Genomic DNA, 18,443 nt, shown 5'->3' with positions numbered 1-18,443 from the left:
AGTTCTGTCTCAAGAGAGTGGGCTGGACTTACGAATCACAGAATGTTAGGACTGGAAGGGACCTTGCAAGGTCATCAAGTCCAGCCACCTGCCCTCATGGCAGGACCAAGTACTGTTTAGACCATCCCAGATAGACACTTATCTAACCTGTTCTTAAATATCTCAAGAGATGGAGATTCCACAACCTCCCTAGGCAATTTATTCCAGTGTTTGACCACTCTGACAGTTAAGAACTTTTTCCTGATGTCCAACCTAAACCTCCCTTGTTGCAGTTGAAGCCCATTGCTTCTTGTTCTATCCTCAGAGGCCAAGAAGAACAAGTTTTCTCCCTCCTCCTTATGATACCCTTTTAGATACTTGAAAACAGCAATCATGCCCCCCCCGAGTCTTCTTTTTTCCAAACTAAACAAGCCCAATTCTTTCAGCCTTTCTTCATAGGTCATGTTCTCTGGACCTTTTCCAATTTCTCCACATCTTTCTTGAATTGTGGCACCCAGAACTGGACACAATACTCCAACTGAGGCCTAACCAGCACAGAGTAGAGCTGAAGAATGACTTCTTGTGTCTTGTTCACAACACACCTGTTAATGCATCCCAGAATCACATTTTTTTTTTTTTTTGGCAACAGCATCACACAGCTGACTCATATTTAACCTGTGGTCCACTATAACCCCTAGATCCCTGTCTGCCATACTCCTTCCTAGACAGTCGCTTCCCATTCTGCATGTGTGAAACTGATTGTTCCTTCCTAAGTGGAGCACTTTGCATTTGTCTTAATTAAACTTCATCCTGTTTATTTCAGACCATTTCTCCAATTTTTCCAGATCATTTTGAATTTTAACCCTGTCCTCCAAAGCAGTTGCAACCCCTCCTAGACTTGATGGCTTCTCAAGGTTCCTTCTATCCCTACAGAAAACTTGTACTGCTTAATGCTATTTTTACATTTAATTTAAATTATTTTTGTAGATCACGGTAAGTTTATATTTTAAGACAGGTTATTTCCAATTAAGTTTGAAATGGGCTTTTTTTTTAAACTCAGTGTTTAAATTAAAAAATCTGATTTAAACAAAAATTTGTTTTGGATTTTTAAAAAAAAAATATTTGTGTTTAATGTGGACACAACCTGAAAAAACCATCATTTTTCTGTCTGTAAAACATTGTTCCTTTCGTAGTAACAAATATCATTTGTAAATTACCTCTGAAAGTTTGCAAAAGAAAAACAAATCCCCTTTCCTTACTCAGTTCATTTTATGTACTTGGCAGCATTTTGCTTACAGCTAGTGCCCCCACTTACCTGCAGTATTTGTGTTAAATTTCTCTCAATAAGAAGGCACTTGTGAGAGTTTCCATGGTGTCTAACCAGTTCTGAATCAGTAGCTTCTGCTCTATTGTATTGGCTACTATATTCTGAAAAGACATGTATTGTTTAAGCAAGTTAGCCACACTCAACCAGACAAAAAGCCATATGTGGCTAGTGGCTAGCATGTTGGATGCCATGGGTTTAAAGTATAGGATTAAAAATCAGGACACTGGGCCTCTGCTCTGCCACAGATTTCATGGACAAACTTCTCTAATTCTCTTCTCCACCCCAATCTGTAAAATGCAGCTAATTCTTTAATGAACTGCTTATAGCACATGTGTGTATTTATCACCGCCTTTTAGTGAATATGTGCTTTTGACTTAAGCAAGTGGAATTGAAGAAAAGAATTACAGCCTCTTTTAGTACTTTAATGGAATTCCTAGAGTAGAATGAGCTCCACACACAATTCAGAGTGAAAAACAACACAGATCTAGAAAGACTGGAAAGTGAACAAATGAGAATCACTTTATAAGCATGCAGGGCAATGTGTCTGGAAAAATTAACAGGAAAAAACATATTCTCATTTTTTTAGTGATGCAAGTCACAGAAATTATAAATAAATTCAATACTTGGGAGAAACCAGAGAGCAGTTATGCTGAAACAGATTGGAAGGAGGACAGTGAAAGAGAAGTTACTCACCGTAGTAACGATGGTTCTTCGAGATGTGTCCCCGTGGGTGCTCCACGATAGGTGTCGGGCTTGCCCCGGTGCCGCAGATCGGATCTTTCCAGCAGTTTCTGCCGGACCACGCATGTGCCGGCGCGTGCCGCTCCCTTGCGCGCTCCTGGCCACGTGCGCGATCCGGTCCCCGCCAGTTCCTTGACCAACCGCCTCGGATGTTCCTGAAAAACACTACACAGAGATCCGAAGCAGGGAGGATGGGCGGGTGGTGGAGCACCCACGGGGACACATCTTGAAGAACCATCGTTACTACGGTGAGTAACTTCTCTTTCTTCCTCGAGTGCCCCCGTGGGTGCTCCACAATAGGTGACTACCCAGCAGTAACCCAAGGAAGGAGGTGGGTAATCGGGTTATGTGCAGCTTGCCCCCGAAAGGACCACTGTCGAGACACGGGTATCCTCCTGGAATACCCTGTGTAGGGCATAATGCTTGGCGAAGGCGTCATAGGATGACCATGTCACCGCTCTGCAGATGTCTTTTAGCGCAATGCCCTTGAAAAAGGCTGTTGATGCCGCCACCACCCTGGTGGAGTGAGCCCTAGGCGGGGCCAGTAAAGGAGTCTTTCTAAGTTCGTAGCACATTTTTATATAGGATACGATGTTTATTTCAGACCATTTCTCCAATTTTTCCAGATCATTTTGAATTTTAACCCTGTCCTCCAAAGCAGTTGCAACCCCTCCTAGACTTGATGGCTTCTCAAGGTTCCTTCTATCCCTACAGAAAACTTGTACTGCTTAATGCTATTTTTACATTTAATTTAAATTATTTTTGTAGATCACGGTAAGTTTATATTTTAAGACAGGTTATTTCCAATTAAGTTTGAAATGGGCTTTTTTTTTAAACTCAGTGTTTAAATTAAAAAATCTGATTTAAACAAAAATTTGTTTTGGATTTTTAAAAAAAAAATATTTGTGTTTAATGTGGACACAACCTGAAAAAACCATCATTTTTCTGTCTGTAAAACATTGTTCCTTTCGTAGTAACAAATATCATTTGTAAATTACCTCTGAAAGTTTGCAAAAGAAAAACAAATCCCCTTTCCTTACTCAGTTCATTTTATGTACTTGGCAGCATTTTGCTTACAGCTAGTGCCCCCACTTACCTGCAGTATTTGTGTTAAATTTCTCTCAATAAGAAGGCACTTGTGAGAGTTTCCATGGTGTCTAACCAGTTCTGAATCAGTAGCTTCTGCTCTATTGTATTGGCTACTATATTCTGAAAAGACATGTATTGTTTAAGCAAGTTAGCCACACTCAACCAGACAAAAAGCCATATGTGGCTAGTGGCTAGCATGTTGGATGCCATGGGTTTAAAGTATAGGATTAAAAATCAGGACACTGGGCCTCTGCTCTGCCACAGATTTCATGGACAAACTTCTCTAATTCTCTTCTCCACCCCAATCTGTAAAATGCAGCTAATTCTTTAATGAACTGCTTATAGCACATGTGTGTATTTATCACCGCCTTTTAGTGAATATGTGCTTTTGACTTAAGCAAGTGGAATTGAAGAAAAGAATTACAGCCTCTTTTAGTACTTTAATGGAATTCCTAGAGTAGAATGAGCTCCACACACAATTCAGAGTGAAAAACAACACAGATCTAGAAAGACTGGAAAGTGAACAAATGAGAATCACTTTATAAGCATGCAGGGCAATGTGTCTGGAAAAATTAACAGGAAAAAACATATTCTCATTTTTTTAGTGATGCAAGTCACAGAAATTATAAATAAATTCAATACTTGGGAGAAACCAGAGAGCAGTTATGCTGAAACAGATTGGAAGGAGGACAGTGAAAGAGAAGTTACTCACCGTAGTAACGATGGTTCTTCGAGATGTGTCCCCGTGGGTGCTCCACGATAGGTGTCGGGCTTGCCCCGGTGCCGCAGATCGGATCTTTCCAGCAGTTTCTGCCGGACCACGCATGTGCCGGCGCGTGCCGCTCCCTTGCGCGCTCCTGGCCACGTGCGCGATCCGGTCCCCGCCAGTTCCTTGACCAACCGCCTCGGATGTTCCTGAAAAACACTACACAGAGATCCGAAGCAGGGAGGATGGGCGGGTGGTGGAGCACCCACGGGGACACATCTTGAAGAACCATCGTTACTACGGTGAGTAACTTCTCTTTCTTCCTCGAGTGCCCCCGTGGGTGCTCCACAATAGGTGACTACCCAGCAGTAACCCAAGGAAGGAGGTGGGTAATCGGGTTATGTGCAGCTTGCCCCCGAAAGGACCACTGTCGAGACACGGGTATCCTCCTGGAATACCCTGTGTAGGGCATAATGCTTGGCGAAGGCGTCATAGGATGACCATGTCACCGCTCTGCAGATGTCTTTTAGCGCAATGCCCTTGAAAAAGGCTGTTGATGCCGCCACCACCCTGGTGGAGTGAGCCCTAGGCGGGGCCAGTAAAGGAGTCTTTCTAAGTTCGTAGCACATTTTTATATAGGATACGATGTGCTTCGAGATTCTCTGCGAAGAGAGACCTTCTCCTTTTGATCTGGGAGTGAGAGAGACTAGGAGTCTATCCGTTTTTCGGAAGGACTTAGTCCTGTCTATATAAAAAGCCAGCGCCCTCCTCACGTCCAGGAGGTGTAGGCGCGTCTCTTTGTTGGAGTTATGAGGTTTTGGATAAAACGAGGGTAAGACTATAGGTTCGTTAATATGAAACTCTGAAGAAACTTTGGGAACAAAGGCTGGATGCAGCTGTAAGGTTACTGCTTCCTTCGAAAATACTGTGCAGGGTGACGTTGCCATAACTGCCGCGAGCTCACTCACCCTGCGAGCTGACGTGATTGCAAGAAGGAAGGTCGTCTTTATCGTAAGGAGACGGAGGGAAACCGTGGCTAAGGGTTCAAACGGTGGTCCCGTTAGTGCGTTAAGCACCAGGTCCAAGCTCCACGAACGTGGAAGCAGTTTCCAAGGGGGGTACAGGTTTACTAGCCCCTTCAGCAACCTGGTAACCATGGGATGGGCGAACACCGTGGGCCCTTCCTCTTCGTGTCGGAAAGCCGATATAGCGGCAAGGTGGACCTTCAAACGAGGATAGGGAGAGTCCGCCTCTCTTGAGGTCCAGTAAGTATTCTAATATTACAGGTATAGGCACAGCAAGGGGAGCTAATTGCTTGGTAGAACACCATGCAGTGAATCGAGTCCATTTCTGTTTGTAGGTCTCCCTGGTGGAAGTCCTTCTGCTACTTTCTAGGACTTGTTGCACTCCCTCCGTACATGTGCTCTCTAGGGAGCTGAGCCATGGATTAACCATGCTTGCAGTCGCAGGCCTCGGGGGTGTGGGTGCACTATAGACCCCTGAGCTTGTGAGAGCAGGTCCGGCGCCACCAGAAGGGGCATCGGTGGGCGGTCCGACATGCGCAGGAGTAAGGGGAACCATTGCTGTCGATCCCAAGTTGGGACTACTAGGATCATGCGGGCTCTCTCTCTCCTGGCTTTCTGCAAGACCTTGTGGATGAGCACTGTGGGAGGAAATGCGTAGAGCAGGGGGCCCTTCCACGAGATCGCGAATGCGTCCCCCAGGGATACCCGTCCCAGTCCTGCCCTGGAGCAGTATTGGGGGCACTTCTTGTTGCGATGAGTGGCAAACAGGTCTATCTGGGGAAACCCCCATGCATGAAAAATCGGTCATAGCAGATCAGAACGGATCTGCCACTCCTGTGTGAGTGTGAAGTGCCTGCTCAACTGGTCTGCCTGCACGTTGTGAACACCTGGTAAATACGAGGCTTTCAAAGTTATATTGCTGGCGATGCACCAGTTCCACAGGGGGACTGCTTCTGCACATAAGGCATGGGACCGAGCTCCTCCTTGTCGATTTATATAAAACATGGAGGTTTTGGAGGTATTGTCTGTATTGATCCTGACTACTTTGCCTTGTATATGGTCTCGAAAGCATTTGCAGGCGTTGAACACTGTTCTGAGCTCCAGTATATTTATGTGCAGCGACTGTTCCATAGGGGACCACAGTCCCTGTGTCACCTTTTCGCCCATGTGTGCTCCCCACCCTATGTGGGAGGTGTCGGTGGTGAAAAAGATAGATATTTGTGGTTGATGAAAGGGTACCCCTGTTAGCATGTTCTTGGGGTTCACCCACCATTGCAGGGATCTGCGCACCTCTGTCGTGGGCGACACCACCCTGCGGACGGTGTGTGCTGCCGGTTTGTAGACGCTTGCCAGCCAGTGCTGCATGCTGCGCATATGCAATCTGGCATTCTGTACTACGAACGTTGCTGCTGCCATATGGCCTAGCAGCTGTAAGCACGTTAGAACCGGCACCGTGGGGCTGAAGGCGATGACTTGTACGAGGCAACCAATGGTGCGAGAGTGGGCATCTGGTAGATAAACCCTTGCTGTGATGGAGTTTATGCGTGCCCCTATGAACTCTATGTCCTGCGTGGGGTCGATCTTTGACTTTGCCAGGTTGATGATCAGGCCCAGCGAAGAGAACGTGCTTGCTGTAATGCGTATCATGCGTAGTATCTCTTCTTTCGACGCCCCTTTCAGTAGGCAGTCATCCAGATATGTGAATATAAACACCCCCTGTCTGTGCAGGTAGGCTGACACCACTGCTAGGGTCTTGGTAAATACTCTGGGGGCCGAGGAGAGGCTGAACGGCAGAACCTTGTATTGGAAATGTTCTTTGCCAACCATAAACCGTAGAAAACGTCTGTGAGCCGGGTGGATTGTTATATGGAAACACATGTCTTGTAAGTCGAGGGCTGCGAACCAATCTCCATCATCCAGTGCCGTAAGTATGGAGGCGACTGTGATCATCCGAAAGCGTTGTTTGCGCAAGTACCGATTGAGGCCTCGAAGATCTAGGATGGGCCTCCAGCCTCCTGTTTTCTTCTCTGTAAGGAAGTATCTTGAATAGAACCTTTTCCCTTGGAGTTGCTCTGGCACTCTTTCCACTGCCCCTATAAGCATAAGTTGGTCCACCTCCTGCTTGAGTTTCGCTTCGTGGGAGGCATCCTTTAGATGGGGCCTGGGTGGAGGTCGTGGCGGTGGGAGCGATTGGAAGGGGATCACGTAACCCGTGGCTATGATCTCCAGTACCCATTTGTCTGTGGTGATCTTTTGCCACTTGGCATAGAATGGTCGGAGGCGATGATGGAACATTAGCTTTGGATGACATTGCGCGATGGTAGTGATAGTGCAGCCCTCGATCTGTCCGTCAAACTTGTTGCCTTTGGCCTTGCCCCGAGGAGGCACGGCTCTGTTGGGAACGTCGCCTGGGAGTTCTGTACTGTTGGTGCTGTTGATGCCGCCCTTGCTCGTAGCCCCTTTGGTAGTGAGCACGCTGGGGTTGATATGGGTATCGTCTTTGCTGAGGGTAATACTTTTTCTTCCTGTATGGAGGGGTATAAATCCCCAAGGTTCTGAGAGTAGCCCTTGAGTCCTTACTGGAATGAAGGACCGAATCAGTTGATTCAGCAAACAACTTCTGTGTGTCAAAGGGGAGAACAACGATCTTCGCCTGCAGATCCCTCGGGATACCCGATGTCTGAAGCCAGGATTCCCTGCGCATGACCACTGCCGTAGCTGTTGAGCGTGCCGCCGTATCTGCTACGTCGAGGGCGATCTGAACTCCTGTCCTCGAGGATGCGTAGCCTTCCTGCACGATGGCCTTCAGCACCGGCTTCTTATCCTCTGGAAGCGAGTCCATGAGGGAAGTCAGCCTGGAGTAATTGTCAAAGTTATGGTTCGCTAAATGTGCTGCATAATTTGCCACTCTCAACAGTAGGGTAGAGGAGGAGTAGACCTTTCTGCTGAATAACTCTAGCTTCTTGGCATCTTTGTCCATTCCCCGTCTTGTACTGAGAAGTTTTCGACCTCTGTTGAGACGATTCCACCACCAGAGAATTTGGTTGTGGGTGACTGAACAGGAACTCCGTGCCCTTCGCCGGGACGAAGTATTTCTTATCCGTTCTCTTGTTTATAGGCGGACCGGACGTAGGGGTCTGCCATATCTTGGTAGTGGACTCCATAATTGCTTCGTCGAGCAGAATAGCTATTTTGGAAGAGGCCGGAGGTCTCAGGTTTTTGAGGAGCTTATGGTGCTTCTCCTGCATCTCTGCTGTTTGGATGCCTTGCGTAAAGGCCACCCTTTTAAACAGCTCTTGGAACTATTTGAGATCGTCCAGGGGGTGGACGTCCCCTGGTGCCGTAGCCTCGTCAGGGGAGGATAGAGAGGAACCACTAGGGTAAGCCTCTCTGGATCCCTCTGGGTCCTGTTGACGGTGATACATCTTCTCGCTGGAGGCTTGCGATGGGAAATCTCAGGGTTCCAGAATCAACTCCCCCTGAGATATTTGCGTTTCTGTCCCCATCCGCGATTGCCCTCGGGGATAGTGAACCGTCTGAGGGGACCTGTCCCTGAGGGTATGCCTATGGTGTCTATGCCCTGCATGATAGGGGCGACTATGGCAGCACGGGCACGGTTCCTGGGATGGAGACCTGGACCACTCTCAAGGCGCATACTCCCGGCGTCTGGGGGAGCGAGATCGCCTAGTTGATTGAAACAATGGTGAGACTGATTTGTGATAGTACTCCAGGGGGTCAAATCCCAGAAACGGCAAGGGTGGCCCGAGCCATGGTGAGGCTGGCTGGAGGAATGGGGAGGGAGGCTCAGGGTAGACTGGGGGAGACCCCTGCCTCCTTGTTGGAGTTCGCAGCATAAGGGGAGGGCTTAGAGAGAGCAGCCCTGCAGCCCTGTCTGGAGAAGGGCTGCGGTGCCGGGTTTTCTCTGCTGCCTTTCCCCTCCCCTGTGGGGCTGACTCCGCCCCTTTCCGTGCCGGGGATCTCGGCCCCGCTGTCGGCACCGCGCTCGGCACGTTTCGCTGTGGTGCCGCGCGGGTGGTCTCCCCCGGCACCTGCAGGCCGCGTGCCTGCGAGCTCTGCACCGTCGGCGCCCCGGGGTCCGGGCCGCTAGCTGCAGTGCCGCTGGTTCCGGCGCTTGCCTGGCCGCCGCTCTGCCCGCGGTGCGAGCCGGCTGTTTGATTATCGGAGGCTCAGCCTCTGCCACGTGCGCTTCCGCGCCGCCGCCGCTCGTCTGTGATTGAGGCTGGGGGCTATGTGCTACACCCGTCCCGCTCGCTGTGGCTGCCAGCAGGGATCGGGTTGGCGAGATTTTCCTCCGTTTCTGCACTGACGGGGTGAGGGAAGCCGCCTTTCTTTTATGGACCCCTGTGGGTCCCTCTTGTTGGGGCCGCTCCGGCATGTCTGGCTGGAGGGCCTCGTCAAAGAGCAGCATTTTTAGCCGCATTTCTCTGTCCTTCCTTGCTCTAGCCATGAGCTTTGCGCAGAAGGGGCATTTTTGGGTGACGTGAGATTCCCCCAGGCACCTAATACACTGACTGTGCCCATCGGAGGCCGGCATAGCTTCGCGGCATGACTCACACTTCTTGAATCCTGAAGAGAACATTGTGGTGAGTCTTTGAGTTGTTAATAGGGTACTTAGCACCTTTTCTGTGCGTGTTCCCCTCTCGGACCCAGAAAAATAACAAGCTAACTTAAAGACTGAAAGACTGAAAAGAAATTCTAAAAACACTTAAAACATTAAATACGCTAACTCTGGCCACAGCCTGAGCGGATTCCGTCTGCAGCCGATGGCGGTTAAGAAGGAACTGGCGGGGACTGGATCACGCACGTGGCCGGGAGCGCACAAGGGAGCGGCGCGCACCGGCGCATGCGCAGTCCGGCAGAAACTGCCGGAAAGATCTGATCTGCGGCGCCAGGGCGAGCCCGACACCTATCGTGGAGCACCCACGGGGACACTCAAGGAAGAACATTAAGATTACACTGTCAGATAAGTCTGACCAGCCCGCATAGCCTCACAGTACAGAAAAACAATGGCTCCACTTTCCATGACTTTGGTGCAAATGCACCCTTGGAACATTGCATGGTGTTTTATGTAGCATATTACTGGAAAATATTGGCAAACTGGAAAGAGTTTATACAAAACAAAACACAGTAAAAACACTCCAAACCCACAACTGACTGGGGGTCAAACTGAAAGAAGAGATTTGAGAGAATATTAGAAAACCTGAATATGTATAATTTGGTAAGAGCTCCCTATATTCTACAGCCATTAAACTGCCACAGAATCCACTTCTTGATGCAGAAATGTGCTCCCAAACCCAGACGTGTTTAGGAAAAGAAATAATGCTAGTGACTCTTATGGATGTGAAGAAAATTTTGAATACATCTATCAAGTTTAATTGATGAAATTACATCTGAGTTTGTAGACAGCCTGAAACAATCCTGCTGAGAAATGTGAACTATCTGGTAAATCTCAATGAGATACTACCAGAAAAAACCTAAACATGACACTATAAATGTCAACACTACCTGTTTCACAGGCATTACTTTGTGGTTACCTTGTTTTCATATTTAATCTGCTGAAAACTTTGTTTTAAATGAAGCTGCCTTAGAATGTCTAGTTAGCACAAAAGATTGTTGCGGAGACAGAAATTGGGCTCACCTTGCCACTCAGGACACATGGCACTGAGTTTGGGTAAGAGGTTTAAATGTGAGGTGATAGTCTCATATTTATCTCCTATAACTTGAATTTCTAATGACATTTTATTTGCCATTCTTTCCTTGTTTATGCTAACGTGAAACACTTATTTCTATTACTAAGCTAAAGGGAACACTAAAAATATGGCCACATCTTGTACTCAAGGCTGCTGATGTCAGACATACAAAAAAGCGTTTTCACATTTTAAGACCTGCAAAAGTTTAACTGGCTGCTCCTCAGTTAAACTTTAGTTTAAATGCCTGCGTTTGCCAATAAAATGTGTATAGTTCCTAGAAAAGAATATTTAAAATGAAATTTGAAAACACTGGGAAAGTATGGAGTCCTCTACTTCCACCTCTCACTCAGAAAGTAATTACATTCACTTTTCTTACCTCCATTGGGACCTGGATCCGGGGGTCCCAGACTGACGCCTCCCCAAGAACCTCCAGTCCAGCCTCTCTCTCTCTTCACCTTTGTTTTTCTTCTCTTCTCCCACTCTTCCCTCTTCTGGATAACTTCAGACTGCACTTTCTCCTGAAGGGCTTTGTCTCGCTGCCCTATTGTCTGGACTGCTCCACTTTTCAGCACAGGAGCATTGAGACCAGGCCAAAGGAAACCAGAACGTCCTGAAGAAAATCAAAACGTGAAAAAGCTCTCTCTGCCATTGGATGCAAAATTAAAGATTAAAATTCAACAGCACATGGGGAATCTAATAAAAACAGAAGTTTTAAATGTTCACTTATTTCCACAAGACAATTTGTATTAAAAGCTGGAACTATTGGAAGTGGAGGATCACCACCAAACCTACCTAGCTTACAGGAAAAAAGAAAAGCGAGCACTCAGCTAACGCGGTCAGGACTGCACAGAAGTTAATGCCAATAAGGTAACTGCACTGCTTATAAGAAGCACTCCAAACAGAGTTGCCAAGTGTCTGGTTTTTGACTGGAACGCGAGGCTGAAAAGGTACACCGCTAGCTCTGGTCAGTGCTACTGACTGGGGCACTATAAATCCAGTTGGTGGCATAGCTAGGCTAAGGCCGGCTCTGTGCCTGCTCTGGCTCTCCATGGCTCCTGAAAAGGAGGTGGGCGAAATAGCTCAGTGGTTAGTGCATTAGCCTTGTAAGCCCAGACTTGTGAGTTCAGTCCTTCAAGGTTCTAGGATAGAAAATGCTTTCAGGCAAGGTAGATTTAAAAAAAAAAAACAAAAAAACAGCTCTCAGGAATGGTGATAGGTCCTGCTGTGAGAGTAGGAGACTGGACTCAACAGCTTCTCAAGGTCCCTTCCAGCTCTATGAGACATATATATCACCATGTTTCCAATTTTCCTGGCTCCTATGTGCAGGTTGGCATGGGGGTTCCACGCCATGCCCCTGCCCTGAGCACTGGCTCCGCAGCTCCCACTGGCTGGGAGCTGCAGGCATGAATCCTTTGGGCACAGGCAGTGCAAAGAGCTCCTTGCCCCCTTCCACCTAGGAGTCAGTCATGCTGGCAGCTTCTGGGAGCTGCCTGAGGTAAGTGCCACCTACCAAGAGCCTGCACCCCTCAACTCTCTGCTTCAGCCAAGTCCCGCCCACATCCAAATGCCTTTCCAGAGCCTGCATCCCTGAGCCCAAGTCCCCTCTCAGAGCACAGCCCCCTTCACATTCCAAACTCTTTGGCTCCACCCAGAGCCCCTTCCTGTGCCCCAAACCCCTCACCCCTGCCCAGTCCAGTGAAAGTGAATAAGGATGGGGGAGAGTGAGCAATGGAGGAACCTCAGAGAGGGGCTCGGGCCTCAGGAAATGAAGCAAGAGTGTTTAGGTTTGTGTAATTAGAAAGCTGACAACCCTAATTACAATCCAAAACCACTATGAACCACAAAAACACCACATTTGCCAGGCTTATGGTTTTTTGTGCACTTACCTTCACCAATGCTCTGGCCCCTATTGAGATCCTTCTTAAGCTTTTTCTTAGATCGCTTTCCTCTTCCCTTCCTTCCTCCAGCACCAGACTCGGCCAAAACTCCTCTCCACAGCTCATCGGCTGTCACTGTAATGAGATGGCTTTCGTAAGTACAGGACCAGAAGAGTTAACACTGGAAACATTCCTGAGCGAAACATTCAAGACACGAACCCTTAGTTGCTCCGATTCATGGCGTCCCCACTTCATTAATGCCTATTTGTGCATTCTACTGTCTCTATCATTCTCTCTCTCAAGGATTCTCTGTGTCTCTCTCTCTTGTCGACCCTGTGTACACTGGGTATCAAAGCAAATTAGTGCAACTTTGCTAAACAATGTTCAAAACAACAAGGGTTTCTCATATGGCTTGCACTGGCGAGTTGGCAAAACCACATAAATACTGTGGTAAGGAAGGTACTCAAGTGAGCACCTAGTTTAAAAATATATTTTGATTTAAACTGACACCCTTCCTATCCAGAGTAATATGACCCCCTCTCAAAGAACTGTAATAGATTCCTCAGTGGTTTGAGCATTGGCCTTGTAAACCCAGGGTTGTGAGCTCAATCCTTGAGGGGGCCTGGGGTAAGTAGCTTTTAAAAAACAAAACCCAAACACATCAGGGATGGTGCTTGGTCCTGCTGAGAGAGCAGGGGGCTAGACTCAATGACCTCTTGAGGTCCCTTCCAGTTCTGAGATGTGTATATCATCCAGTCAGCTGGTACTGAATGTGATTTAAGTGACAGATCCACACCACAATTACTTGTTCTGCAATTTCAATATTTGAGTTTCTTAACTTTTGTATGACCACCACTGGCCAAGATGAGTTCACACGGTTTAGTTTAATCAGTTTGTTTCTAAAACTCCTCTATTGACCCCTCAATCTGTGAGGTTCCTAAGATTTGCCTCCTAAAAAGTGACTTAGAGGTGGGAATCTCACTCCTATCATCTGCAGTGAAGACTGAAACAAAGAATTCATTTAGTTTATAGCTTTATCTTCCCTGAGTGTTTCTTCAGTACCATGATTATCCAATGAGGCTTCCTGTTTCTGATGTACTTTGAGTTGTGGCTGTTCATTTGTATCTCTTTTCTAGTTAGTTTCTTCAACATTTTTGCCTTATTACACTTTTATACTTGCCTTACAAACTGTATGCACCTTTCATTGCATCAGTTAATGCTTTCATACTCTGAGGAAAAACAGGGTTTCTTCCATCCTTTAGTTTCTTCCCTTCACCTCCTCATTGAAGTGTGCTGCTTTACAAAACATCATCATTATACAATTGAGCAAGATACATTCAGAAAAACAAAACAAAATGCAGTCAAGTAGCACTTGAAAGACTAGCAAAATAATTTATTAGGTTAGCTTTTGTGGGACAGACCTACTTCTTCAGACCATAGCCATACCAGACTATGGTCTGAAGAAGTAGGTCTGTCCCATGAAAGCTCACCTAATGAATTATTTTGCTAGTCTTTCAAGTGCTACTTGACTGCTTTTTGTTTGATAGTGTATAGACTAGCACGACTCCCTCTTTGTTACGATTCAGAAAAACAAATTAGGTTCACAGCCTGTTACATAGCTGGGCATATCTGTGGTGCCACTGTGTAATTAGAAACCACTGAGGAACATCTTCATGGCCAGACCAGGACCTGAAAACATGGCTTGGCATGCACATTTACTAACTGTGGTTATTACACTACCACTGCACAAAGCTGAAACATGGAGCTTTTCTAAATGGGGTTTTAAGGTCAATCTCAAATGATGTGATGAAGATATTCACAGCATGTTATAAAGCCAATTTTTGTGTACCTGTCACTTTAATCACATTCAGTACCAGATGACTAGAGGATAACTAATACTAACTAGGCCAGAATCCAATGAAGAAGATATTCAGGATTACAGTCAGACAATTGCTTCAAGTTCTGAGAATGAATGAACCAGACCATCAACATATCTTCAGCGACTCAGCCCATACATACGTTATTACTGTAAACTACATCTCCTGCTCAGCCTGGACACCTGTGTGTCTCTCTTTCTGAAGTAGGAGTCTGAGTATCAGCAATCAGAGGAAGAAAAATAGTTCAGTTGGACTGAAGACACTTGTCCAAAACACAGAAAATAATTGCTGAAGACCACAAATCACTGAGGCTATGTCTATACTATGAGATAAATTAGACATTTAATAAATTTGATTTTTTAACCTCATACTTATGAATTCAAACTTAAGTGTCCACAAACATTTTGGAAATTCGACCCACCATTTCCCATTGCCTTATTCACATCTGACTGCTTGAGTAATGCACCATGGGTATCTATTCCACAATGCCTTAGCCCTGGTTGCTTGTGGATGGTTCATATCAGGATCCCAGAATGCAAAGCACTGTCCCAGAATTCAGAGCACTCAGTAACCATGCAAAAAAGAACTGGAGATCACACGATTTCCTGCGGCATTTTCTCCAGAGTACTAGCACAAGCATGGGTCCCCAAATGCTTCAAATCACTGCACCGTTACGGCCACTTCCCAGACTGTTGCACAATTTTGCTTTCTATTAAAAAGTGCAAGGATGGTTCAGCATGATGATGCTAGTTTTGAAGAAAAAATCTTTCTACTGTGGTCCAAGAACTCTCAAATGCTGGCCGCCCTAAATCCACTGATGACAGTGGAGCAGTAGTTTCGGACTCATGAGACCAGCACACACTGGTGGGACCACATTGTTTTGGAGTCCCGGGACAACCAGCAGTAGGTGCAGAACTTAAGAATGTGCAAGTCCACTTTTATGGAACTTTGGATTGTGCTGGCCCCCGCCCTTAAACACAGCAACACAAGGATAAGGCAGGCTTTAATGGTTCAGAAGTGAGTGGCAATAGCACTGTGGAAGTTTGCAATGCCCAACAGCTAGCAGTCAGTAGCAAATCAATTTGGGGTAGGCAGATCTACCATGGGGTCTGTGGTAATGAAGGTGGACCTTGCAATCTGTTGGCATCTTCTCAGAAAGACCGCGACCCTGGGAGATGAACAAGCAATAGTGGATGACTTTGCTGCCATGGGGTTTCCTAACTGCAGTGGGGCTATAGATGGCACGCACATCCCCATCGTGGCCCCAACCCACCTGGCCATTGAGTATATAAATTGAAACAGATATTTCTCTGTGGTTTTGCAGGCGTTGTCAGACCACATATATCATTTCACTGACATCAGCATGGGATGGTCAGGGATGGTTCATGAGGTGCTCTTCTTCAGGGCTTCTGGAGTATACAGAAAGCTCACAGATGGGACTTCTTTCCCAGACTGCAAAATCAAGATTGGTGACAGGAGATGCCTATTGTTAATATTGGGCAACCCTGCTTACCCTCTGTTCCCTTGCCTTATGAAGTCCTACACAGAAGCCCTGGACCGCAGCAAGGACACTTCAATCACAGACTCAGTAGGTGCGGAATGCCTGTGGAATGTACCTTTAGCTGTTTAAAAATGAGGTTCAGATGCCATTTGGACCTTTCTGCAACTAATGCCCCCACTGTGATTACAGCGTGCATTATTTTGCATAACATTTGTGAATCCAGGCAGGAGAATTTCCCATCGGCCTGGAATTCCAAGGCTGAGGCCATGAGCAGGGCTTACTCGCAGCCGTCTACAAGGCCGTTCACCAATAAACATGTGGAGACAGCAGCAATAAGGGATGCTTTAAAACATGGCTTCATGAATGACAGAGATATATTTCTCTGTTGTAATACCAACCAAGTCCCACTCCTCAAACTGATTTGTGTTCCCCACCAAATGTGAACAAATCAGATCATGTCTTATTGAAAGAATTCTTTTACTTGGTGGGAGGGGCTTAAGTTGCAGGAAGTAGGATGGATGTGGAGAAAGGGTTATTTTCCTATAAAACAGCACTTGTGCTTTCAGCCCTCTACCGCCTCCGCCGGGCTCCATATGCCCTGAGTCCTCTGCAGGCCTTGGAGTAGCAGTGGGGCCCTGGGCTTTCAGCTCTCTACACCGTTCCTCCACTCGGTTCCTTCTGCTATGAGTCCTCTGCCGATCTTTGTGTGTGTGGGAGGGGGGGCACCTGTGCTTTCAGCCCTCACCACCCCTTTGGTTCCCCACACTGATTTGTGTACCCTACCACTTGTGCCAGCCAAAAATCACACTGAGCTCAAAAGGCTAAGTTTATTGTGGTGGGAGGAGAAGTTTAAGAGGCAGGGAAAAGTAGTATTGTCAAGGGTGACGGAATAGCCTTTTGCAGTGGCCCTTAGGGCTAGAGCGCCAGGCTGTCCTAGCCCTCCCTCTCCTCATTCAGGGACTGCAACGATGGGGGATGGGCAGCCTGTCTTCAGGGGACTCTGGGCAGCAGTGAGCAGAGCCCACAGAGCTGCGTTAGGAGTCCCTCTGCCACTGCAGCATGGAGCACAGGACCTCCGTTTGGTTGCTCAATGCAATTACAAGCTTTGCTGCTTCCTCTTGCTGGAGCTCAAGCATCTTCTGCTGCCACTCAGCTGTAGTCTGCCACCACTGAGCTGAGTTCCTTGTCATCTTACTGGTTTCTGCCTCAAGACCACTCCATGTGCTGCGGGGTGAGATCCTGCTTGCACCTTTTCTGCTTTCTTGCCCTGTCTCCCAGGCTGGAGATAGCAGCTGGAAAGTGAATGTCAAAATTGAGATACAAATCACACAAAGTGCTTCCCCATGGAATGGAGGGGTCTCTGTCTCTCCTGTCAGGGAAAATTTCTTTTTGCAAGGCCACTTAAGGCTTGTTAAGGAAGCGATTCAAAGTGTGCATTGCACAATCCATGGTTTACCATCATTTATCCAGAACATTTTGTTGTGGACATGGTAAGTTATTGTCCACTTTTGAGGGAAAGGAGAGGGCAGCAAAGCAGGGGAAGCCATCCGGTGTCCTGAGCCAGGGGAAATAACTTTTGCTGCTGTTCTTGGGGCAATCCTCCACAATGGGCAGGGCACATAGAGCCTGGAAGCCGCATGGCGAGAAGGGACGGTGAGGAAGGGTTCCATTCCAGCCACATGGATCACTTGGGGAGTCAGGGGGAAATCCCTGTAAAGTGAACTGAAACTCCGGGTGGGCAGGGGGTTTTCCTGCCATTTGCCCGGTCAGGGGAAAAACGTTTCTTGGCAGTCACTGGAGCAGATCCTCATCAGGGAAAAAAGGCCATGTAAAGGAGGGCAGACCCCCTGTGCTGCACATGCTGGTTTGCGGTAGCAGGGTCTGCAGAGCCCTGCAGCTGTGTGGTGATGGGGAATGGTTCGATTCCAGCTGCATGGACGGCTGGCTGGGGAGAGAACCCTGTAAAGTAAAAAGAAATGCCGGTGGGGAAAGGGACCTGGGAGGGGAGACGGCCCAGAGAGCCTGCAACCCACATGGGGTGGGAGGTAGGTAGGAAACTGAGCACCCACTGCCTACATAGTGCAGCAATGCACTCCAGGGAAATGTAAAAGAGCAGGAAGCACGAGAAAAAAATCCGATCCAAATTCCCATACTCCTTTAGGTTACCAAACAAGACATCACCCTCCTAAAACTAAAATATCGACAAAGAACAGCTGCTTATCCTGTGTGACCACAAGTCTGGAAATTTCACCAAAATGCTGTATGGCGCCCTGACACCAGATCACTATCTGGTTGCCTGGCACAGCAAGGTGTTCCACCATGGAAGCTACAATAAATCAGGCCTGCCCAGAAACCTTGTGCAAAAAAATACAAGATCGCTTGGATGAGGCCATCAAGGAGATCTCCAAAAAGAAATGCTCCATCCACAGAGAATGCACAAAGCCTTGCCCATTGTGGAGGATTGCCCCAAGAACAGCAGAAAGAAATTTCTTCCCTTGGCCCAGGACACCGAACGGCCTCCCCTGCTTTGCTGCCCTCTTCCTTCCCTCAAAAGCAGACTATAGCTTACCATGTCCACAACTACCCACAGAAAACCTGTACCCACACCTA

At 47.3% G+C, this 18,443-nt stretch overlaps 1 protein-coding gene across 1 annotated transcript in view; it reads right to left on the bottom strand.

Annotated features, from left to right (window-relative positions):
* MRPS5 (mitochondrial ribosomal protein S5) overlaps positions 1 to 18,443 on the bottom strand; it is a 121,006-nt gene that overhangs the window by 62,863 nt on the left and 39,700 nt on the right. The window contains exons 3-4 of the mRNA XM_074989186.1: positions 12,465 to 12,590; positions 10,955 to 11,188 (exon numbers count right to left, since the gene is read on the bottom strand). Of these exons, the coding sequence (XP_074845287.1) occupies positions 10,955 to 11,188; positions 12,465 to 12,590 (360 nt within the window). The remainder of the gene's footprint in view (positions 1 to 10,954; positions 11,189 to 12,464; positions 12,591 to 18,443) is intronic.

Source organism: Carettochelys insculpta, chromosome 3 (genome assembly GCF_033958435.1).
Source record: "Carettochelys insculpta isolate YL-2023 chromosome 3, ASM3395843v1, whole genome shotgun sequence".
NCBI classification, from domain to species: Eukaryota; Metazoa; Chordata; order Testudines; family Carettochelyidae; genus Carettochelys; species Carettochelys insculpta.
This window is presented reverse-complemented; position numbering and strand designations above follow the sequence as displayed.